The 25,085-nt window shown below is 46.4% G+C and overlaps 1 protein-coding gene across 4 annotated transcripts in view; it reads right to left on the bottom strand.

Moving 5' to 3' along the window:
• GPC3 (glypican 3) overlaps positions 1-25,085 on the bottom strand; it is a 121,116-nt gene that overhangs the window by 54,777 nt on the left and 41,254 nt on the right. For all 4 annotated transcript variants that reach the window (XM_087877613.1, XM_087877614.1, XM_087877615.1 and 1 more), the window contains one exon: positions 20,084-20,245. In XM_087877613.1, coding sequence (XP_087733739.1) covers positions 20,084-20,192 — 109 coding nt within the window. In that variant the 5' untranslated portion in view covers positions 20,193-20,245. The remainder of the gene's footprint in view (positions 1-20,083; positions 20,246-25,085) is intronic.

Genomic DNA, 25,085 nt, shown 5'->3' with positions numbered 1-25,085 from the left:
GGGAAAAATAATAATAATTTCTACAACCTCCATTATCCTCTTCATCCACTCTGAACTGCAAAAAAAAAAAAAAACCACTTTCAGTGCCTCTAAGTGCCATTAAAGCTGCACCAAGCAGGCAGGAAAGGTGTGGGGGGAGGGGGGAGGAAAGGGTGGGGGAGAGAGACAGAACTTGCAAATGACGGCAACACAATTCCTGGGGTGTGTAAGGCCTTAGCAGTATTTTCTGATGAGACGAGGTCAGAAAAGGGAAAAATAGCAAGATTTGAGATCTTAAGAGCACCGTGTGAAATGAAGTGTTTTCTGTGTTAAATAAAAAGTGAGCTGGGCACAAAATTTCCCTATGGAGCAGTCCAGCAGGGGTCAAAATGAATAGCCCCCCTTCCCTTACTCACTGATCCCAACCTAATCCTGATTTGGCCTAAAGAATCTAGCTAAGACAGGGGTCTGCAACCTTAAACACTCAAAGAGCCATTTGGACCCGTTTCCCACAGAAAAGAAAACACCGGGAGCCACAAAAACCTTCCTGTGCCTGACTCTATTTCCTGAGCGGCCACAAAACTAGCACATGTAGTTGAATTAAACATTCTGTTTTCTTCTGAACTTTTCTTTTCTTGGATTTATCCATGGTTGGCCTACTGGAGGGTTGAAAAGCTCAATAAATCGCGTGCTGGCAGGTGTCACACATTGGTGGTTGTGACGCATATTTTGAGTGCTAGGTATCTAATAGTAAGGAAAAGCAGAACTGAGTTATTCCTTCTTTCTAGATACTTTTCTATCACATCCGACTCACACCGGACATCAGAATTTGTCCCTGATTTAAGCTAAACCAGAGTTTGTCAACCTCGGAAACTTTTAGCTGATCTCCAGCATTTTGAAGAATGCACGATCGAATCTAAGTTAAACCCCACCATGTAACTAATATTTTCCAATCTCAGCAACTTCAAGATGGGTGGGACTTCAAGGCTGGCTGGGGAATTATGGGAGTTGAAATCTACCCATCTTAAAGTTGCCAAGATTGCAAAACACGGATCTAAGCTACCAATTGCCGAACAAGCCATTAGGAACCTTTCTGGCTCCAAACCAGGGAGGAAAAATGAAAAAAAGAAAAAGAAAGAAAAAATCTGCTTTTATTACATTTCCTTGCCCTGCTATGTCTCATCAATATTTATCTAGCCATTTGTCACTGAAAGCAGCCGTCAGCTACTAAACATTCACCTTTCAAATAAACCACCTGTATATTTATAAGGCTTTGTAGCTTGCAGATTTTCTAGTTTGTTTATTTTTCTCTCTCAGATCTGGAGTGGGGGGGGGGGAAATCCACAGGTATCCCGATTATTTTAACTTATCGGTTGGATTTTTGGAATTGTGCTGGCAGCTCTCTTCCCATTACGGCATATTTCTTTTTATCGACAATTCAATCATGTCAGCTTGCCACAGCAGGAGTGCCGATCTGATCCATCATCTCTGGATTTGCAAATAGAGAAATGACAGGACGAGGCAGGGCTCAAATTTAGAAGCAGCTGTTTTTCTATCGATTTATATGCCGACCCAAGAAGAAAAATTGCAACCCGATCCTGGCGGTGGGATCGGCCAAGATCAATGTCCATTTTTCCCCCCGCCCCCACTTAATGACATGAAAGCTGAGATAAGGACGGCATCTTAGGTCCAATCCGGACAGATTAAAAAATTTCCCAATCACCCATCCTGTGATTGGGGGATGAGATGAATGCAACCCTGAAAGAAAAGGACATAATGAAAAGGTCCTTGAATTGCAAAAGTGACAGACCAAGCCGTTTAATTCTTTTCCCAGAATGCCCAAAATTGACACTATGGAGAAGTTTAAAAAGTGGCTTTGCAGTTCTGGGCATGGATCCATTTCAGAGGAGAGCTAAGAAGTGCTGGTATCTCATATGGGACAGAGAGAGAGATGGTTCAGACCGGGGCCCATTGAGTGCAACATCCTGTTTCTGCTGCCTTGGCTGGCTGGCTGGGGAATTCTGGGAATTGAAGTCCAGAGATCTTAAAGTTGCCAAGGTTGGACGTCCTTACTCTATACCACGGGTGTCAAACTCAAGGTGCTTAGATCTGGCCTACGGGGCCACCTTGGAAACAGCAAAGGACTGGACCGTGGTGTGTCTGCCAGCAAAAAATGGAGCTTAGAAGGGCAGCGCGCAGCCCTCCCGAGCTCCATTTTTAGCTGCGACAGCTTCCTGCAACCCTCTGCCAGTGAAAATCGAGCTTGGGAGAGCCACGTGTGGCCCTCCCAAGCTCCATTTTCACTGGCAGAGCACTCAGCCCACCACAGGTGCCTTGGACACGAGTGACGTCAAGGTGGCCAGACTCAGCCGATGAGGAGGTTGGGGAGGAACTTGGGCCAGCTCTGGAGTCTGCGGAAGGCTCTGAAAGATGCTCTGCATCAGACACAGAGATAGAGGCAGGGCTGTCTGACATTTCCCAGCCACTGGAGAGGCAGCTGCCTCTGGAGGCTGAGATAAGTGGGGAGGAAGAACAGCTGGGGCCTGTTCCAGATGCGCAGAGCAGTTAGGAGAGGTGAGCAACGGAGGACAAGGAGTTGACTCGGGAAGCAAAGCACACATGGACACTGAATGGCCCCTCCCTGGCTGGGGAATAAATCGAAGGAAAGGGGAGACAACCGTTCGTATTTCTGGAGATTTTGCCCATAGTGTTTCGTGCCACAGAGACTGCTTGCCAGAACTTAATTTGCAGCTTTGCGGCTGGGAGCTCACGGCCTGGCAACTATCGCAAGGAACTGATAAGGTCTGTTACTGCCGTTAACTCCTTGAAGGACTCTTCCCTGGACTTCTCAGTGTGTGAATGCCATTAATTCACAGGAGATAAAGAGGGATTTTTCATGACCAGGGGTCTGTTTCTTGTTTCTGCTAAGGCTGAGTCAGAACTGTCATGCCCACCGTAGCCATGCCCACCTGGGACCCCCGAGGTCAAACATAACCCTAAATGTGGCCCTCAATGAAATTGAGTTTAACACCCCTGCTCTACACAATGCCTGTTCCCTCCCCTTCCTCTCTCTCCTCTTCTCTCTCCTCCAGAGTACAGATGCATGGACACAAATGAAGATGTGTTCTTTTCTAAGCCAAACTGACACCCTTTGTGAAAAGCGGCTATAACAAATAGAAAGACAAATGGATGATAAATCTAATTTCCTTCCTTTTATTAAAAAAAAAGGGGGGGGGAGGTGTTTAAAGCCAAATTTCTCCACGAAGCCCAGCCCCACCCTGAGCATCTTTGGGAAAGCAGATGTAGCCGCATCGCACACTGTGTGGTTGCGATTTTCACAGCTCCCTAACTACATTAACTTGACATTTAGAAATATTGCTTGGGAAAACCATTATGACAAGCCAAGAATTTTTTCCGAGCTGCGCAGCACCAGTCAAAACAAAGGGGTGCATTTTATCTTCGGCATTTGGCTCACCTTTAAGAGAGACTTCATTTCAACAGGAAATTAACAAAATGCACAATCTCGCCATCGGGATACAAAGAAAACAGCCCATCGGGCAAAAAAAAAACAAAACAGGATGGTTGGATCTCCTGGAACAAAACCACCGTTCCTTTCCTTGGCTACAAATAATTCTTGATTGATGAAGAGATTTGCCTTTCAATGAGTAGATGAAGTTGGATGTCCTTCTCTTCAGAATCCTTAGAACTGGGCTTCTCATATTGCCACCATGTCCCCATCTCAGATCCAGCGGGGTGAAGGAACATGGATTCCACAGAAATGGAAAGCAAAGTGTCCATCGAGTCGGTCCGTGTTCCTCCTGCAAATTTAGAAGTTTGGCTTCAACCCACCAGAATCCCAGGATGGACTTCTGACTGGTGAAGTTCATCACATCTGGAGAGAACTCAACTGGAGAAGGTTGTTTTAAATTGGGGACCAGGGGGAAGGAGTCGCTGAACTCCAATTCCCAGCAGTCTCAGCCAGCAGGACTTTTGCTGAAAGATGTTGGACTTTTGACGTTTGGGATGATCCAAAAATTCTGGGCAGCTCCCAGCAATCCAGCGAAGAAATGGGTCTTCTTCTCCTTGGCCAAAGGCTTGGGGAGCAGCCAAGCCTTCACAGCTCTTCTGGACAACAGCAAGGAGAGAGCTGTCCAAATCATGGGGGGGGGACCGATTCCAGAGGGTAGCCTCTGCTATAGACATGTCACCCTTCCAGGGTTCTGAGAGACACCATTGTTTAATTTTATTGTGGTTTGTTCATCATCAGCCAGAGGTTCAGACTGGATTTCGCATGTTTGTCCACCCACTGAGTCCTTCCCCAGAAACTGGGACAGGTAGATGTGGATGTTTGATGGGGTGAAAGGTATCCTCGCAGGATGTAAGCTGTCCCAAGTAAAGCTGCCTTGTGCAATTGACCGATGGGGATTTTGTCAAGGCCGCTGGTGTTCAAGTGATGCTCCAGATGTGATTGCACCCAAGGCGCCTATTATATTGGTACCATTTCTGCTTTCTTCTGCCCCAGTCATTCTATTCCCATTTGCATATGCCTATGTATTTTTATTTATTAAATTTCTACACCACCGCCTCACCTGAGTGAGGTGATGAGTAAGGTGGCTCAGTGGCTAAGACACTGAGCTTGTCGATCAGAAAGGTCGGCAGTTCGGCGGCTCGAATCCCTAGTTGGATTAGATGACTAGATGGATTAGTTGGGACCAGATGACCTCCAAGGTCCCTTCCAACTCTGCTACTGTTAGTTGAAGGAACAGGAAGTCCTGACGCCCAGCAGTCACATCCAGAGGCCCTGCACTGCCCCAGTCACCAGGACAACCTTCCAACAACCTCAGTAAGATCCTGCCAAACCATTCTCACGCACACTCACACTTTGCAAGGAAAGTGCAAAAAAAAAGCAAGCTCGCATGCCCGCTGCTGAGGAAGACCACAAGGGAAGAAGCTCCGGCTATCTCAGCAACACTCATTCTCGCACAATTAAGAAGAAGGTTTTCTGTGCCGCGTCCTGCATCGCTTGCCGCCTCTCCCAGGACCGCCGGTGGGAGGCTTAGCACAGTGAGGCTCATTGGTTTTATATTCCTCTCCGGTGGTGGTGGGGAAACGCGGCTGCATCAAACGTCCAGGGGCGTCGCAAAAGCAATTGATGAAGTTAAAGTAATTGCAAATTTCATCAACACCACAAAAAATTGGGAAGCTGCCTGTGGGCATTAGGCAGCAAGGGGAGCAATTACGGCAGCTCTTCTGCAGATGTACGCTGGAATGCAATGCTCCAAATGGGACAGGCAGGGGATGATGGGAACAGCGGTCCTAAAACACTGAAATTCTTGAATCCAAGCATCCCCATTCTAAGCCTCTGGACTGAACGAATTGGCGGGATCCACACATTGTATGTGGCTGAAGCCTACAGCTAGGCACCCAGTCATTCTATTCCCATTTGCATATGCCTATGTATTTTTATTTATTAAATTTCTATACCACCGTCTCACCTGAGTGACTTTAGGTGATGACTAAGGTGGCTCAGTGGCTAAGACACTGAGTGTCAGACTTCGATGCTATCTCAAAATAAATGAATTTCCAAACCGCTAATCTTTAAGGAAATCTTCTCTTTATTCGAGTACAGCAACCGGATCATGACTCGATGCGGACAAGACTGACCTTTTGCCCCCCAATCCCTCCCTTTCCGATCCCCAATTCTCTGCTTCTCATTGGCTATCTTCCAAGTCACTCTCCTGACTTCTTGTCTCGTCATTTCACAGGAATGTTCCCCCCTCTTCATTTCCACAGAGACCGAGCTTCAAAGGGATTTAGCAGGCAAAAGTTCAGAGCTTATCTCCCTTTTCTATGTCAGCGCTGAGACGCTGACACTGAGCTTGTCGGTCAGAAAGGTGCTTTGGAAAATAGCTTGACCCCCTCCTCTCTGTGGCAGCCCCTCAAATATTGGAAGGATGCTATCATGTCCCACCTGGTCCTTCTCTTCACTAGACTTGTCCAGGGCTCTCCAACCTTGGCAACTTTAAGACCTGTGGACTTCAACTCCCAGAATTGAAGTTGAAGTCCACAGGTCTTAAAGCTGCCAAGGTTGGAGACCCCTGGACTAGTGCACAAAGGGGGACTCTCTGTAAATTGCACCAGTGCGGCTTTCGATCAATTCTTAAGCGAAATATCAAGAGTGGCTCAACTGTTGTGAGTCTTCTTTGCCTTCCAAGTTCCTTCAAGGACAAATATTTTATGGAAAAGCAGTCCGGGGAGCAGACCTCCACTGGCCCTTTGGGCAGGTTCCCTGGTTAATGGAAGGGGTGGACTTAATAAATTGCTTTGCCGGAACCTGCATTTCCAAGAAATGGTTCTCTGGGAAGAGCTGTCATCGCTAATGGCTCCAAGAGGTAATTGCCTCAAAAATCCAGGGGCCATTAGAAGCCAGCTTCTCTCAGGAAATGCTGAATTTCCAAGGGGATGAGAGGGGAGGCTTTTTTGCACAATTTTACACCGCCGTATTTCTCAGTCTTGGTCATTTGAAAAAGTCTGGACTTCAGCTCCCAGAATTCCTCAGTGGGCTAAGCAGCCTGGGGAATTCTGGGAGCTGAAGTTGTTCTGACCTAGGCTTCCTTAGAAAGTATACAGCGCAATCTTAGTCCCGGCAAACCTCTTTTATTCATAAGGCAGTGAATTATTGTCATTCCCAGTCCGAAAGGCTTCTCAAACAGTCTTTCAAAGGAGTGTTTATAAACACCCACCTTATCTCCCTTGGAATGCTGCCACAGAACTAATTGCCACACAAACTTAGCATAGAGTCAAACAGAACTTTCCCAAAGCTTTTACCGATCAGATGAACTAATTGCTTCCTGCAAAAGCTCACATCCCAGTCGGTCACTCCTCTTTTATGTCTTATGGGAGGGGCCAATCATCTCCAAGCCTTACTCCCAAGTCGACCCTGTTTTCTTAATTGTTCCTGTCTTCTGGCAGCTCTGCGCACGCTGGGAACAGGCTCCCGCTGTTCTTCTGCCTCGCTGATGTCAGACTCCGGAGACTTCAGAAGCAGCAAAGAACTACCAGATGGCCTTGGCCCCCTCTCTGCCTCTGACGCAGAGCCCTCGTCCGGGACTTCCCCAGACTCCAGGACTGGCCCATGTTCCTCCCCAACCTCCTCACTGTTCAAATCTGCTGCCAGCTCTGATGGCCACTGGTGGGCCACAACACAAGTCCACGCTTGCCAGCTGGGGAATTCTGGGAGCTGAAAGTCCACACGTTTTCAATTGGCAAAGGTTGAGAAACCCCCAATTTAAGAGACTGTGATGGGCACACCAAAAGTAAAGCAGGTGTGTCCCAGCAGGAAATCTACCAAAATATTAAAAGGGTTAAGGACATCTGGTTATCGAATGATCATGCAGAGTACAAGAAGTTCTCAATTTATGACTACAATTTGCAGGCTCCGTTACGGTCGTAAGTCAGGGAGTACCTGCATTACAGCACATTAAGACGTCAACCTGACTTACAAACAGGAGGTCTTGCAGTCGTACATGGCTGCCCACGGAAAGCCTTCTGTGCACAGCTTGAAAATGGAAGCTACGGAAGCCGCGGAAATGTGCCGTAAGGAGCCCACCCATTGTGGCATATTCAACAAATCACCGTTCCTATAAAACCCAGCTTAGCTCAATGGTAGAAGGTTGACAGCAATTCAGTCTCTAACCTTGGCAATTTTAAGACTTGTGGACCTTCCCCAGATGGGGAATTCTGGGAGTTGAAGTCCACAAGTCACATTGGGAGACTCCTGACTTTGGGCCTTGTGAGAAAGAAGGAGCCAGGATGGCACCACGACAGGTTTGCAACTTTGCTTCTTTCTCCTGCCAATGTTTATTTTGCTCCTCTCCGAGGGAGACCGAAAGAACCTTTGGAAAAAAACGAAGGCTTTTGTTCGAAAATGTCGTTTCAGCACTGGGCCCAGATGGAAACTCCGTCAGGGACTTCACAGCGGCTCATCCTCTCTGCCCAATTTAATTGAATGCAGCCCGGAAGGAAACCCCGGCTTTTCATTATTTAGGAATGGACCTCCCATCACGTTCCAATTGCAACGAGGCCGGGAGGGAAAAAGCACTTAAAATCCGGTCCATTTAACACAGACACAAAAAACTCTGGAGAGAGTTTACGAGGCAGGTCTCAGAACATCCCATAATATATGTCTTTCTTTCTTTCTTTCTTTTTTTTTTTAGAAGAAAAAAAGTTGCTTCTAGCAAATTACAGCACTAAAATTCACCATGTTCCTGCTCAGGACTTTATTTACAGAGAGAAAGAGGGAGAAGGAGGGATATATATCAATGATATATATTGCCTAATACCAGTGGTGAAATGTAAAATTTGTTACTAGCGGTTCTGTGGGCGTGGCTTGGGGTGTGGAGGAGGTAATGTCACTGGGTGGGCGTGGCCAACTTTTTTTTTTTTTAACTTTTAAAAGCATTTTTTTCTACAAACTCTTTGGCTTTTAAAAGGCTTTTAAAATACGCTTTTAAAAGCCTCTGACGATCCCAGCTGAGCCGCACGATCATCAGAAGCTTTTTTAAAAAAACTTTTAAAAGCATTTTTTCGGCCGAAGAAAAAATGCTTTTAAAAGTAAAAGAAAAAAAAAGCCTCTGGGCATGGATGGGGGGAGGGGGCGGGATTTTTGCCACCGGTTCTCCGAACCACCCGCTGTCATCACTACCGGATCGGGCCGAACCGGGAGCATTTCACCCCTGCCTAATACTGTACGTACTGTACACCATGATCAACCTGTGTTTAACTCAGTCGTGGTTTACCGAATAAACAGTAATTGGGTAAATTCACACAACACTTTTCCTCAGTAAGCCTAGGTCACAACAGCTATCAATATTCTCTTCTGTTCTCCAGAAAGCCTGCTTCTCCAGTCTAAAACCCCAAATGGTCCACGAGGTGACTTCAACGTCCCTTTCCTGGAAGTAAATCTACTCACCCGTTTGGTTCCGTGCAAATTGCAAATGACAATCGAGAAAGATGTGTGACACGTTTCCGGTTGACATGCAGAAGAGAAGCATGCCAATTTGTGTTTGGATGACTTTTTTTCTTTTTCTTTTTCCATTTTGGGCCCAATGCTACACAATCCCCCCCTCCCTGGTTCTCTATTTCAGGGGTCTCCAACCTTGGCAACTTTAAGCCTGGTGGACTTCAACTCCCAGAATTTCCCAGCCAGCTTTGCAAAGCTGGCTGGGGAATTCTGGGAGTTGAAGTCCACCAGGCTTAAAGTTGCCAAGGTTGGAGACCCCTGCTCTATTTCATCCTACAGATGTGTAAGGAGAGCAGAGGTGGAGAGACACAACCCAGGCTCACACTGCAAAGACCCCAACCCCTGAAGGCATATCAGCATGAAGAGGGAGACCTCTGGCTGAGCACTCAGCGAATGCCTATTAAATACTTTGCAAGGCTCCAAGAGTTAAAGACCCCAGACAGCCCCTCTCCCTCCCTCCCTCCCTCCTTCCCTTCTCCCAGCAAGATAGAAATCTCAGCCTGGCTTTTAACATTTTAATTCCAGAGGAGATTTTATCTGCCTGCAGATTGAATAGGCAAAGGACGATGTTATCAGAGCTGGGATCCCCTTTAGAAATCTGCAAAGCACTCAGCATTCCTCCCCCCCCTCGCCTGCCCCCCCCCCAGCGCCAAAGGGGTCATTAAGGAAACTGAGACCCTTTGGCATTTAAACACCAGGCTAATGGTTTCGTTTCTGTCACCCTCCTCGGCTCACAGAGACCACCCTTCCCCTTTGCCAGGGGACAGACTGGGCAGGGGAGAAATCAAGCAAAGGCAGGAAGGGGGAACAAAATGATCCCCTCCCCCCAATGAATCCAGCTACAGATGAAAGTAGCTGCAACCCCTACCCCCCTACACACACACACCTTGCATCTTGGAAATGCACCCCAGGGATTTGAGGTGGGGGGCCCCATTTCAAAAGAATGTTATTGACATGCAAAACATTTATGCAAGCAAAATCCATTGAGATTCCTAACACAAACCCCACTAAAGAAAGCTGAGCCAGCGGTGTTAAAACTACAGGACCTGAAACCGTGTTTTGTTTTAATCGTGGTGTGGTGAAATCTGAATGGGGTTCAGAAGGATACGCCATCCACCCAGTTCAGATGAACAGAATAACAGAACTGCAGAATTGGAAGGGATCTTGGAGGTCTTCCAGAGGTGGATTTCAACAGGTTCTAACCAGTTCTGGAGAACTGGTAGCGGAAATTTTGAGTAGTTCTGGAGAACCGGTAGCGGAAATTTTGAGTAGTTTGGAGAATCAGTAAATACCACCTCTGACTGGCCCCGCCATCTATTCTCTGCCTCCCGAGTCCCAGCTGATCAGGAGAGAATGGGGATTTTGCAGTAACCTTCCCCTGGAGTGGGGTGGGAATGGAGATTTTATAGTATCCTATAAATGGGTTCTATTTAGCTTTACTACTGGTTTGTAATGGGGCTGCGCGTGCGCAGAAGCATTTTGATGACGTCGGAGTTGGCGGGTTGAACCTCCCGCCGGTTTTACTACCGGTTCTATAGAAACATAGGCCCCCAAAAAAGCCAAGATGGCAGCCGCAATCAAAGCCCCGCCTCCTTTTTTTCAGTGCAGACAAAAAAGGGCGAGGCTTTGGTTGCATAGCTGTGGGCGCCATTTTGACTTTTTTGACCTCCTTCCCTACGGACATCGTCCCTCTCAACAAATACGGTTTTTCTCCCATCGTGCGGGAGATGGAAACGGACCGATTCCTGTGTATTTTTAATCTTTATGGCTAATAATGGAGTCCGCCTCCAGTAACCCTTCCCTCAGCCATTGCCGCCTCCTTCCAATTCCTCAGGTTTCTTATTACTCAGCTCCTCTTTTAATCCGATTGAGAAGGCCATCAATTTCATGTTTCCTCGGCTCCCGCTTTAAATCTATTATACCTGGCTACTTGTTAAATTGTCATTAACTGATGAAAAAGAAGACTATCGCTTGCTTTCCGGGCACCGGATCAAAGTAAATTGCTTTTTCAAATTATTGAGCCCTGAGAATCGTATTATACACCCCGTCTCATTCTCTCACAGCCTCTCATTAGCCTGGGGTCGCAAGACTTTCTTGCAAGGCCCGTCCTTTTCCCCGACACACATTTTTAGAAATCCGCATCAATGGGGTAGGAAAATAAACAAGGATGCAGCTCGTTGCCTTCTCCGGCGGAGCCTGGGTGTCAGATACACTGCCTTTCGACATGGGTGCTCTACTTAGCGCAAATACTTTCAAGTTGGGGGGGGGAACCCTGTTCATTGTGATTAAAGAAAAGAGTAATCTGGGATGCAAATGAAACTCTGAATTTTTTTTCTTTTTTTAAAAAAAAGAGGCTTGCAAGAATAATTGAAAAAGATGCATTCTTTTCTAGCAAGCAGAAATGAATTCGTTTCTCTCTGGACTGCCAGGCAGATAATCAATCCCTAATTAGTTCCTGTTACCCCAATGCAAACCTCGTTAAAGCTCCTGTCACCTATTCATCTTTTTCTTTCTTTTTTCTCCTTATTTTTTTTTTCCCCCATAAGGAGCTTGTCCTGGAAACCAAAGGGAGGGAGGGGGAAAAAAAATCACGATTGGGGAAAATGAAGGTGCCAACATAATTGATTTTTTTTTCCTCCTCAGCAAAAGCCAAGTTCCTGGGGTTTTTTTGGAAATATCATTCACTTTCAGGAAATGTCAGAAGGCAGAAGTGGAGGAAAATCAGAGAGCCGGCTCCCTATTAATGCCGCGTGACCCTTTTGGATTGCTTCTCCTTTGGAGAAGAAAGAAAAAGAAACGAAGAAACGGGGTATTTCGGAGAGCGGAATCTCGGTTGCAAAGAGAGGAAGAAAAAAAACAAGGCAAAAATCACTGGTGCCCTCAATACCCATAACGCAGATTCCAGGGGCATCCTCTCCACAAACTTCAAGTGTTTCAAAAGAAACAGGACTGTGAAAACGGAGTTTTAGTATTCAAAATGAGACTGAACATTTTCTTCCCCAAAGCCATTCACCAATCCTGAATTCACCCATCAGAGTTAGCCACAGACTAGCCACGGTTAACTGAAGAAAACATCCTGGGTTACAGTCACTGGTTAGAGCAGGGGTCTGCAACCTTAAACACTCAAAGAGCCATTTGGACCCGTTTTCCACAGAAAAGAAAACACCGGGAGCCACAAAACCCTTCCCGTGCCTGACTATTTCTTGTGCAGCCACAAAACTAGCCTATGTAGTTGAATTAAACCTTCTGTTTTCTTCTGAAACTTTTCTTTTCTTGGATTTATCCATGGTTGGCCTACCGGGGGGGGGCTGAAAAGCTCAATAAATCACGTGCTGGTGGGTGTTGCACATTGGCAGTTGTGATGCATATTTTGAGTGACAGGGAGCCGCAGCAGAGGGGTGAAAGAGCCACATGCGGCTCCAGAGCCGCAGGTTGCTGACCCCTGGGTTAGAGCCAAGGTTTCTTTTCTTTCTTTTCTTTTTTTTTTTTGTAAAAGTTTTTTCCCCTTTAAAACAAACATTTCATCGTTCATTAGTCAATGTGTCGTCTGAGTACAATTTTTTTTGTGCCATAATAGTTATAGCTTACCATCGAATTCTTCATATACATCTATTCTTATTTTGACATTACAGCTTAACAATTCTCATCCATCCATCCATCCTTTTCTCCATTCTCCCTATTTCCTTCCTTTTTTCCTCCCTCCCTCCCTCCCATCAATCCATCCATCCATCCATCCATCCATCCATCCATCCTTTTCTCTATTCTCCCTATTTCCTTCCTTTTTTCCTCCCTCCCTCCCATCCATCCATCCATCCATCCATCCTTTTCTCTATTCTCCCTATTTCAGTGGTGGGAGTCAAGTAATTTAACAACCAGTTCTCTGCCCTAATGATTTCTACCAACAACCAGTTTGCCAAACTGCTCAGAAAGTTAACAACCGGTTCTCCCGAAGTGGTGCAAACTGGCTGAATCCCACCACTGCCCTATTTCCTTCCTTCCTTCCTTCCTCCCTCCCATCCATCCATCCATCCTTTTCTCTATTCCCCCTATTTCTTTCTTTCCTTCCTTCCTTCCTTCCTTCCTTCCTTCCTTCCTTCCTTCCTTCCTTCCTTCCTGATAATTTTATTTAAACCGGAATCTTTTCAGGAAGGGATGCCAAGGTTGACCCTGAGATTTGAAGGCCAAGGGCTGCCAGTTCTCATGGAGCTGCTAAGCCAAAAATTGCATTTAATTTTGCAAGCAACTTCAAAAAACAGGAGGAGAAAGGAGAAAGGAAGTGCAGAAAGGCTGGGAGGAAAGCTCGTATTTTCCCCCACTCCTCTCTTGCAAATCCTACTGCATATGGGTAACAAAATTGCTGCAATAAATTGAGTCACTACAGCCCTCCATCGGAGGAAAACCATTTATCATAATCCAGGCTTTAGAAAATATACTTAAAAGTGGGGATTTGCAGTCGGGAACTCTAATCTTACAACCTGTTTCTCCCGTCTTCTCGGGGTTTTTTTTTTTTTTAAATTTGATTTATATGCCGCCCTTCTCCGGAGACTCAGGGCGGCTTACAGTGCGTTAAGCAATTGCCTTCATTCTTTTGTATATTTATACAAAGTCAGCTTATTGCCCCCACAAACTGGGTCCTCAACTTGGTTCTGAATAAAACTTAATGAATGCCTTCCGACACAGAAAGAAAGAGAGGCTAATCTGAAGACAGCAATTTAAAGACCCCACCCTTCATTTAGAAATAGCGCAGCAGGCAAAGAACTTAGAATTTGATTTAAAAAACCATCATAGGCGAAGGCTACATCCAGATAGGATGGGCCGTAGTCAACGTGCCCCCCAAATAATGCACCCCATCGCGGAGCTGCTAAACTACGAAATTGCAGATGTAGCACATTCGACACATCAGTGTAGTGTTGAAAGAAACTTCCATCTGGTTCAGATCCAAGCGGGGAGAATAACACAGGAAACATGGAAGCTGATTGGAAAGGTGGTTTATTGATGGACAGGACCTCATGGGTTTGAGGTCCCGGTGCAGCTGACCACATGGAGTGGAGAGTGAGGGTTATTTATACCCTTTCTTGGGCCCTGCCCTTGAGCTTCCTGTTCCTGTGCAAGAAATGTATTCTATTGGCTGTAGTCAAGACTCCCATGGGGCCATGTGGGGTCATGTTTGTCTGAGCTAGGTTTGGTTGAAGCTTGGAGGATGATGCAATGTCCCCAGGTGACTCCACAATGCTGCTAGATAATCCTATTATGTCTTGGAGGGTCATGTCTCAATCCCATCACCCTGCAGCTGAAGGTCTTTTGTTTTGTAGATAGGCTGGCCCAGTCCTTCTCAATGGACATCAAAATATCTGCTGGGGGCAGTGAGTTGAAGCTGAGTTTCTGTCTCCCTTAGGATTTCCATTTCTCTTTTAGGGGAAATATAATATTCTGCCTTTTTAATATTTCCTAAAATATTTCATTCTTCTAAGAGAGGGGTGAGTGCTAACGTTCTACAGTAGAAAACCAGATCAAGGACTAAAACGTGTCTTGTTGAATTTCTGGTCTCTTCCCTCCAACCCTTTTGCAAATTTATCTGGAAGCATCTTTAAGAAGGGCCACGCTGGATGCCCAAGCGAGGTGCGTTTTCACAGAAAATGAGGAAGGAGGCGGCCATTCTGGCCCACTTGACTGTATTTTCCCAAAGGGAACGGGTAGAATTTAGCACCCCATGTTTAACTCTAAGTGCCGGTTGAGCAAATAAATGGTTTTGGATGGTTAATATTTTTAAACTGGAAAAATAAAAATTTAAAAATAATAAGATTGGCTCTTGATTGCCATCTAGTGGTAGCATCGATCTGGGAAACACCCCCAGTGTCACTGTTACCCCTATTTCTAGCGAGTCACCCCATGTCTGTCTTTGAGGTTCTTAGGATCTGGCTTCTTGTGTAAACCCAATCCATTGTGGTTTCTTCAACAAACTCTGGATGATCAGGTCTCGCGATTTCCAAAAACAGAGCGGTAACACGCATACCCTTGGTGACAATGACTGTATAAAAGAAGTTCTTGTATAAAAGAAACTTTAGGTTGGGAACCCCTGATTTAATAAAAGCAGTTTGTAGCATCTTCTTCCTTCTTGAAAGAACCAGACTGTGGAAAATGTTCTCCAGGAGCACCAGAGCCTTGATCTCCCTCCCCTTCCCTCCAGGAGCTGCTTATCCAGGGGGCTGCTTAATGGAGACAGGGAGACGGGTATGAAAAGCCCCCTAACCAAAGACCCCCTGGGGGAAATCCGCCAGGATGAGCCGCACACGCTAAAAGTGCAAAGAGCAAAATGGTTTCTGGCATGTCAAGGGGGGGAAAAAACCCACAATAAAACTGCAGAAATAAGGGGCTGAGCTCAGAGGAAGGCGGCCGTGGTTTCCCCACCCCTCATTCCCATCCGTGCCCCCTCCTCTCTGGCAGGCAGAGACTACCCAGGCCCCTCTGGACGATCCCTGCTCCCCTTCCCTTCCGGCATTTCAGGAATCCCTCAAGAGCTTTGATTAGAGAGCCAGACGGAAGATCAGCTGCCCGTCCCTTGGCGCTGCTGCCAGCCGACCTCCAAGTGGTCTCACGTCTCTTCCAGGCTCCACCTTAGATAAACACACACACACACACACACAATCACACCCTGCCCAGCCTGAGGGCCTGTGTGTTTTCACACAGGGGGCTGTGGGAGGCAGGGGCTGGTCCAAGGCTCCATTTGCAGAAATGGGGGGAACTCGGGCTGGCTCGTCCCTGGGGTTGGGCTAGTGGGGGCTCGGCTGGACATGCAGAATCTCCCTGGGGCGCTTCAGAGGGGCAAGGGTTGAAAAGGCCCATCTGTTGCTACAGGAGGGTTGCCAGGAAAAATGAAGATCGGCAGGCACCACGGCCCAGAAGAAATCAGAAGAAAGGGAACTGGGACAGGGGTGAAATCCAGCAGGTTCTGACAGGTTCTGGCGAACCGGTAGCAGAAACTTTGAGCAGTTCGAAGAACCGGTAGCGGAGATTTTGAGTAGTTCGGAGAACTGGCAAATACCACCTCTGGCTGGTCCCAGGAGTGGGAAGGGAATGGAGATTTTGCAGTATCCTTCCCCTGCCACGCCCACCAAGCCACGCAACCAGTAGTAAAAAAATTTGGATTTCACCACTGAACTGGGACCTTTAGAATTCAGAACAGAGCCGGAAGGGACCTTGGAGGTCTTCTAGTCCAGCCCTCTGCTCGAGCAGGAGATCCTATATACCATTTCAGGCAAGTGGCTGTCCAATCGTTTCTTTAAAAACCTCCAAGGATGAATCGTCCGCAACTTCTGGTGGCCAGCTGTTCCACTGGTTAATTGTCCTCGCTGTTAGGAAGTTTCTCCTTAATTCGCAGCATCGTTCGGGAAAGAGAAGCCGGAAGAACGAGAAGTCCCGCGTATTCCCACCGAGGGAGACTTTTGAGCATCAGACATAAATTTTACAGGCATAAATAGGAACTGACACACCAGGGAAGACTTCAAAGCTCCGTCTTCAACCATCGCCAAGGCTCGCAAAGCCCGGCTTACAAACTCGGCGTGAATTCGGCCTTCGTTGCCGAAGCCAATTTTCGACTTGCACGTGCCAGGACGCAGGGCCCTTGGCTCCCTCAGCCATTTCTTCTGAGAGACAGATTAATACGACTCCTCCAGAGGCACCTGGCACCATTACGGATGGCTGGATGGAGCTTCCATCATTGGCAAGTGTCAATAGGGTGAATAACAGCCGCCCCGGTTTTGTCAGCAAGGACGTAGAATCAGCGGGTATTGACAGCTTAATGGGCTCAGGAAAAGCTCATCTCTCTCTCTCTCTCTCTAGCAGCCTCAGAAACAACCTTGCCTGTTTTATCGTTTCATCTCACAGGGGCTTTGAAAGCCAAGCCCATCGCAGGAGTGGGAGGGTATGGGGGGGGGTATGAGGGAATGTTTGTTTTATATCAACCCGTCTTGTCCTTGACTTGGTCTGCTTGCTATGCTTTCCTCATGTTTACCAACTGTTTTCTTCTCTGCATTTGTAAATACTCCGGCACATAGACAAAAGAGAATTTATTTCCTCCTTTAATCCCTTTCAGCCCAGAGAGCAAACACGTTTGCAGGGGAAATGCTGGGTGGGGGGGTATGTGGCAGGGAAGGGGAGCAGACAAAGCGGAGGAGCAGCCGAGAAAGGAGGGTGGCAACATCGATTCGGCTTTGGAAGGTAACGCACGAAGTTTGCAGCTGCCTAGTGAAATCACTTGGCCGCGTTTTTTTTTAATTTTTTTTATAGTGTTTCCTGAGCACTCGGAATGTATTCAGACTTAAAACTGCCGAAGATAATTCTTGCCTAGAGAAGTAATTACAGAAAACGGGAGTTTGCTGCTGCAGTAGGAAATAGACTGCGGGAAGATGCCATTTGACTGGATGGGAATTGCCCAACTCTCTTTAAGCTATCCTCAAACAAACAGATGGCACTTCAGCCGCGCCGTTTCTTCACCCTAATCTTTCCAAACCAGTCTGCAGCCCACCTGAAGTCATCTCTGCTTCCATTCTCTTTTTCACTGAAAATGCAACGCAGCCATTCGATGTCCCTTCCAGCCGAGCAAAAAAAACAACTTTCCGTTTGCAACTGGCCTCAAAATATCGTTACTCTCGGAGTAACAAATCCTTCCACTCTCATGTTACACAGAACAAGGAAAAGGAAGATATAGTTTTTGCCTCTCTGCTCCCCGATTCTGTTTGTTTGTTGATACTGTGTTTGTCTCACTGTGCACAGAAAACAGAGTGAGGGAGAGCAGATAAGCCACCATTCCGCTGAAAAGACCCTGTGAAAAAAAGAATCAGCTAGCAGGGGGGAGGAAGAAGAGGAGGAGGAGCGGGGAGAGGGAGCGAGGAAGGGAGGAGGAGGAGGAAAGAAGAGGAAGTGGAGGACGAGGAATTATCCAGCTCAGAAATTACTATGGGTTTATACATCCTGACACAGCATATCGTACAAATGTAACCAATTCCAATTTATAGATGAAAAGAGTTTAAGCAGATTAAGGCACAAAGCAGTATATCAACAGAGAAGATCTTGTGATTCCCCTTTTATTTCCTTTTTTTTTTTTAGAATTTAGGCATTTTCCCCTTGCTGTGAACATTCTTTTGATAGCTCCCTGCATTTAAAAATAGAAACACTCCCCTCTCCTCTAAAAGGAAACGTCTGAGATAGGAAGGCTGACCCTTTCTTTATCCTGCAAATTTCAAGCCCCCCTCCAAGAAAAAAGCCAATACAATTCATATGTTCTTTTTTGTTATAATAAAATAAATAATTCAGCCCAACTTTTACCAGATGCAGAGAAAAGGTGCCTTGCTTAAATGCCACCAAAGAGATTCAAGATAGCAATAGCACTTAAGACTTATATACCACTTTACAGTCTTCTCTAAGTGGCTTACAGAGTCAGCCTCCTGCCCCCAACAATCTGGCTTCTCATTTTACCCACCTCGGAAGGATGGAAGGCTGAGTCAACCTTGAGCCTGGTGAGATTCGAACTGCCAAACCGCTGGCAGCCGGTGATCAACAGAAGTAGCCTGTAGTACTGCACTCTAACCACTGCACCACCGCGGTGCTGCGCTACCACGGCTTCAATCAAGATAACTTGAATGTGTGCGGGGTCAGAATTGGCCACATTTAACTGACAGATGGTTGAAGTCCACCCATCTTCAAGGAGCCCAAGGTTGAGAAATGCTCCTGTTAAGGAACGAAATGCTCCTAGGAAGATGGTGATGATGACACATGATATGGAGATCCACCACCATTCTGGAAGCATTTCAAGCATGTATTACTTGTCAGGGTTCCAAGTAATACGCCCATAGCAAACAGAACTCTGAGGGAAGCAGTTTCCTCAAAGAACAAGTTTATTCGATGTATAATATTGGCACAGACTGGTGAAAACCGACTCTAAAAGTTTCCGCGGTTTACAGCTAATTAAAAGTAAAAGTTTTTTCCCCCCTTTCCCAAACAATCAGTCACATGGTCCAATCAGGGTGCTGTCCGGTTGCTTGGAAACTTCACTCCTCTCCTCTTCAGCCACCTGTGGGAATGTCCTTGGTTCTCAGGGAAAACTATTCTGTTTTGGCTACAAAACCCCAGTTATCTCTATTCCCCGCCCACTTCCCTATCCGTCAGCACCATTGTGGCAACACTGAAGCTTCCAAGATGGCCTCAGTCAGGCTAGAGTTCAGAGTTGACACCACCCAACTTGAAGATGGGCGGGGAATTCTGGAAGCTGAAGCCCACCCATCTTCAAGTTGTCAAGGTTGAGAACCTGGCTTAACAGAAGAAGCTCCCAACCGGTCATCTCAAGAGACAAAACAGATGGAAGATCAAGATACTCCACGAACCCTTTGTGGGGGGAACCTTGGCCCATTCAACCCACCTCTGTGTCATCTCAACTGGCAGCTATTTTTGCTGCACCAGGAAATCGGAAAGGTCTCCGCTCACCTGCTAAGAAACAGCTCTTGTCAGCCTGGCCATTTCCTCCCTCCCCACTTCTTGCGCTTCATGCCACGTATGGAAATGTCACCGAACCCATTCGTATGACGCGCACACATGCTGCGCCGGCCCTTCACAACTCATTTCAGGATGTTTCCATCAGCCCCACGCAGGGGCCGCTTGAGTGACAGGGCCAAGTCCGACCGATGTTCTCCTGCGCCAAATTGAATTTCCTTCCCGCTGAAGCTGCATCAGACTTTTTGCTGATGAAGATCGGGGAGAGTCGCTTGGCATTTAGCGAGATGCCATCCAGGCGTGTCCATTACTGTGTTCACTTAGCAAACTTTATTAGATTATTAGATTTTTTCAGGCCCTGTGGCATTTCCATGATTGCAGCAGGAAAATACCGCAAAATAGGAGCTGGGGAGAAGCTGGGTTTGGTTCTCCATCTGCCACCAAGGACTCCTCCCCCCACCCTATATTTATATACAAAAACATGCTGTTATTTTGGAAGTGGTCAGATCAATTCTGAACCCACAATCCATAAGCAATGGACACCCCACCCGCTGGACATGAATCCCAGAGCACAAATCCTCTGTGCACCACACCTACCTTGGAAAAGGGCCGCATTCTGCATGATGAGGAATTTCAAATCCATGCTGGCCGTCTGGAGAATCTGCTCCATGTTGGAACGAGCCAAGCCTTGGTATCTCTCCTCCATCTTGCGGGAGCAGCAGGTGAGAGCTTTGGGGATGCATATTTGCAAATCTGACCCTGTAGAGACAGAGACCGGGGAGGGGTTAGCATATATGTTTTGGACAGGGGGATTCTCATTCTATCTGGCAAGGTTTGTAGGCTCACTTAGTCATTACAGGACATAATTAGTCTCAAACAAAACTATTTTATTATAACAGCTGAGAATTACTTCCTTCCCAGTTTAGTCCAAATTAATTCCAAAACAACTTCAGAAAAAGTACTTCGGGCTCATCCCAAACCTTTATCTTCTTTGACACCCTGCGAGAGGCCTTTCTCGGCAAAGCCCCACGAAGTTCAGAAACAAGAGACGCCGACTGGAAAACAGATGTAGCAATGTTGCTTTCCTACAAAGAGCCCAAGAGCCGTTGCTGGTCTTTTAAGCCTTATGAGAGGGGCCAATCATCTCCTGGCCGTACTCCTGAGTCGTCCTTTTTGCTTTAGCTCCTGTTGCCTTCTGGCAGCTCTGTGCATGCGTGGACTAGGAACAGGCTCCTCCTGTTCCTCTGCCTCTCTGATGTCCGCCTCTGGAGGCTCCGGAGTCTGTGCATCACTCCCAGATGGCCCTGGCCCCATCTCTGCCTCTGACACAGAGCCCTCATCCGGGCCTTCCCCTGACTCCAGGACTGGCCCATGGTCCTCCCCAGCCTCCTCACTCTCCGACTCCACTGCCAGCTCCGCAGGCTGCTGGTGGACCACAACAGTGAGAGAGCTGAAACTTCTAGCAAGGAAGGACCCAGTTGTGGGGGCAATAAGCTGACTTTGTATAAATATACAAAAGGATGAAGGCTATTGCTGAGCACATTGTAAGCCGCCCTGAGTCTTTGGAGAAGGGCGGCATATAAATCAATTTTTTTTTAAAAAAAGAGTGAAGTTCTTGGTCCAGGTCACCTTGAACTTCCAGAGGTTGCCCTGCTCCACCCTGCCCGGCAGCTTCAGACAAGGCTCCTTCTGAATTCCCAGGCTGAGCGGGGATGTTGGTCCTGCTTGCAAACCTTGCTACACACAGAGTAGTCTATTGCCAGCGCTGGGCCAAGAGGAGGAAAAGGCTGGAGGCGGCATTAGGAAGCCAGCCAAAACACACACACTTTTCCCTCTTCAGCGTTTTATCCAATTCAGAAAACTCTCCAGAGAGAACTATTTTCCTTGTCAACCGCCAAGGTAATTCCTTTGTTTAATGGTCCTTCTTAAAATTGTTCTGCCTTCCGCTCCCATTTGGGAGAGGGGAGGGTGGCTGCGGCACATGACAGTGAAGCCCAGGACTCATTCATCAAGGGCCTTCTCAGATACCTTGGAGACATGAAACAGCGGAAGGAAGGAAGGAAGGAAGGAAGGAAGGAAGGAAGGAAGGAAGGAAGGAAGGAAGGAAATAGGAAGGAGAAAGGGAAAGAAGGAAAAAGAAAGAGGGAAGGAAGGAAATAGGAAGGAGAAAAGGCAAAAAGGAAAAAGAAAGAGGGAAGGAAGGAAGGAAGGAAGGAAATAGGAAGGAGAAAGGGAAAGAAGGAAAAAGAAAGAGGGAAGGAAGTTAATAGGAAGGAGAATAAAGAAAAGGATGGACAGAAGGAGGGAAAATAAAGAAAAAAATGGATAGATGGAAGGATGGAAGGAAATAGGAAGGAGAATAGAGAAAAGGATGATGGATGGATGGATTGAAGGAAGGAAGGAAATAGGAAGGGGGATAGAGAAAAGGATGGGCAGAAGGAGGGAAAATAGAGAAAAAGATGGATAGATGAAAGGAAGGAAGGAAGGAAGGAAGGAAGGAAGGAAGGAAGGAAGGAAGGAAGGAAGGAAATAGGAAGGAGAATAGAGAAAAAAATGAATGGATGGATGGATCAATGGAAGGAAAGAAGCTTTTTATGGTGATTATTAAAGTGAATCACCACAGTTGCTAAGCTTAATGAATTGAAAACTGAGGAAGAGAGAAAGAAAGCTGACAGAATCGCCATTTCTGCTTCCCACCGAATAGTTGAGAACCTGTTCAAGGAGATTGCAAACTGCCTTCAGACAGATCACAAACACACACACACACAGACACCCCAGAACCTTCTGCCAAAGATTTGGATCCCCCAAGGATCCAAAGGACGAGGAGGTTTCTAGATATGCCAACGAGACCAAGAAAGAGGCCAAGGCACCAGTCTACCAATATCCATCCATAAAAACAGAGCGGTTTCTAATTTGCCAGGGTCTACAGCTCCCATTCTATTTTAATTACGTACATAAATACATAAACAGACTTCCCGAAGCCGCGAGGAAAAAAGCAAAGGAGGGAAGGAGTGGGGGGAAGAAGGGCTTGCAAAAATTGCACTTTGGAATGTTGTTAAAATTAATCCCTCGGCCAAGAAAAGGAGTCGCAAACAGTCGCCGAGAGGAAAGCAATCGCCTGGAGCAGGTTCCTACCGTTTGGAGACTTCCAGGGTGGCATTTTTTTTCTTTTCTTTTCTTTTCTTTTTTTGCTATCAAGAGAGCAACTTATGGTCCTGAAATAATTGGAAGCCGAAAACTCAATTACCCAGTAAACCAGAAGACACAAAAACTGCTGAGCAAAAAGAGAAGGAGGCTGGAAGTGCATTGCTTGCGCTAACTTCGGAAGGAGCGTTGAGTATGGAGAGGCCCTCCGAGTGCTCCCCGGGGGCTTCGGGTTCCTCCCACCTGCACCAAAACAATCCAAGAATCCTTACTTCGTGACACTGAAATGGTATATGGTTTCCTGCTTGAGCAGGGGGTTGGACTAGAAGACCTCCAAGGTTCCTTCCAGCTCCTACTCTACTCTACTCTACTCTACTCTACTCTACTCCTATTCTGGTCTGTTCTACTCTACTCTACTCTACTCTACTCTACTCCTATTCTGTTCTACTCTACTCTGCTCTACTCTATTCTATTCTATTCTACTCTACTCTACTTCTATTCTATTGTATTCTATTCTACTCTATTCTACTCTACTCTACTCCTATTCTATTCTATTCTATTCTATTCTATTCTATTCTATTCTACTCTACTCTACTCTATTCTACTTCTATTCTATTCTATTCTATTCTATTCTATTCTACTCTACTCTACTCTACTCTACTCTACTCTACTCTACTCTACTCTTGTTCTGTTCTACTCTACTCTACTCTACTCTACTCTACTCTACTCTACTCTACTCTACTCTACTCTACTCTACTCTATTCTATTCTATTCTATTCTATTCTATTCTATTCTATTCTATTCTAAATTTTTAGCAAAAAATAGCCATTGGGGAAAATTGATTGGTTGTAGAACTTGTCTGAGATTGTATAGGTTCTCCTGCTTGAACAGGGGGCTGGACTAGAAGACCTCCTACTCTATTCTATTCTATTCTATTCTATTCTATTCTATTCTATTCTATTCTATTCTATTCTATTCTATAATTCTGTTCTATTCTATTCTGTGCCACTGTGACTTCAAACAGTCGCTAAACAAAGTGTTGTAGGTCAAGAACTACCTGTAGATACAAGCAGGATTAAAATTTAATATGCCTTGAAGTCAGGGTTGACTCCCGACAACCGTCTGGATGAGACGCTGCATTTTGCTTGGTGAGATGTTTCAAATGGGTTTGCCCTGATCACTTCCTTCCAAGAGCCGAGGCCAAGGTCTTTCCGTTTACTGACCTTTAATTAAATTAAATTAAATATGGCTGGGGAATTTTGGGGGGGCTGAAGTCCACCCCTCTTCAAGCGGCCAAGGCTGAGACACCCGGAGTTAAAATCCAATGATGGTCAGCTTTCAACCCAGCCTGAATCCTACCAGTTCCAAACAGATTTCTGGAATTTACAGAGCAGGGAACGTTAGCTCAAATCCCCAGAAATAAATATTCTTTAAGAAGCGGCGCACTGTAAGGATAACCAGTCCACCTGGAACAAACTCTGCCAGCAAATTAACTACAGCTATGCAGAGAAGCAAGACGGGCCATGGAAATGAAACCGCTTTACGGTAATCTTGTAAGACATTTATTTAATCGTCTTATCAATACAACGAAGAAAATACTACAGCGGCATCCATCTTGCCTCCTTTAATTAAATTATCTGGGAAGCTGGAAAACCGGTACTGAGCAATCATTAGGCTACCCTTGCACAAAATTGATAAGACCGTCCTCCTGCATAATCCCCTAATATGAACAGATTATAAAGCTTTGGCGGGGCGGCTTGGAGAAGTGATGGCCACGAAATACGGTCCATGTCTTGGGGCGAAGGGCTTTTGATGGGCTCTCTCCGTAAGAAAAGAGGTTTTTAAGAACCACCTGCAAGCACCTACCGCTTGGCTTTTTCCTGGTTCCTCCCTTAAAAGATTAAAGTCACCCGCAAACATCTGCTTTAAGCGTTGTGCCTTCATTTTGTGTCTCAGTCATGACACAAACCGAAATTCAACAAGGCCAGAAGAATATTGCTATGATGGTTTTCTACCATGCTCCCGATCCTTTCAGCAGATTTGTGCGCTGGGTCCCACCGATGGGTGGGAGCAATGGTGAAATCCAATTTTTTTTACTACCGGTTCTGTGGGCCCAGCTTGGTGGGTGTGGTGTGGCTTGGTGGGTGTGGCTTGGTGGGCGTGGCAAGGGAAGGATACTGCAAATTCTCCATACCCACCCCACTCCAGGGGAAGGATACTGCAAAAGCCCCATTCCCTCCACTCCTGGGGGAAGGACATTGCAAAGTCTCCATTCCCACTCCATTCTTAGACCAGCCAGAGGTGGCATTTGCTGGTTCTCCGAACTACTCAAAATTTCCACTACCGATTCTCCAGAACCTGTTGGATTTCACCCCGGGGGGTGGGGAGGCAGAATTCCTTCCCATATTCTTTTTTTTTTTTCAAAACTTTATTTCAAAGTTTCAAAAAGGTGTAG

Source organism: Pantherophis guttatus, chromosome 12 (genome assembly GCF_059756535.1).
Source record: "Pantherophis guttatus breed Tessera chromosome 12, ASM5975653v1, whole genome shotgun sequence".
In the NCBI taxonomy this organism is placed as follows: Eukaryota; Metazoa; Chordata; class Lepidosauria; order Squamata; family Colubridae; genus Pantherophis; species Pantherophis guttatus.
Note: the sequence above shows the minus strand (reverse complement) of the source record. Positions and strands in the feature narration are given on the sequence as shown.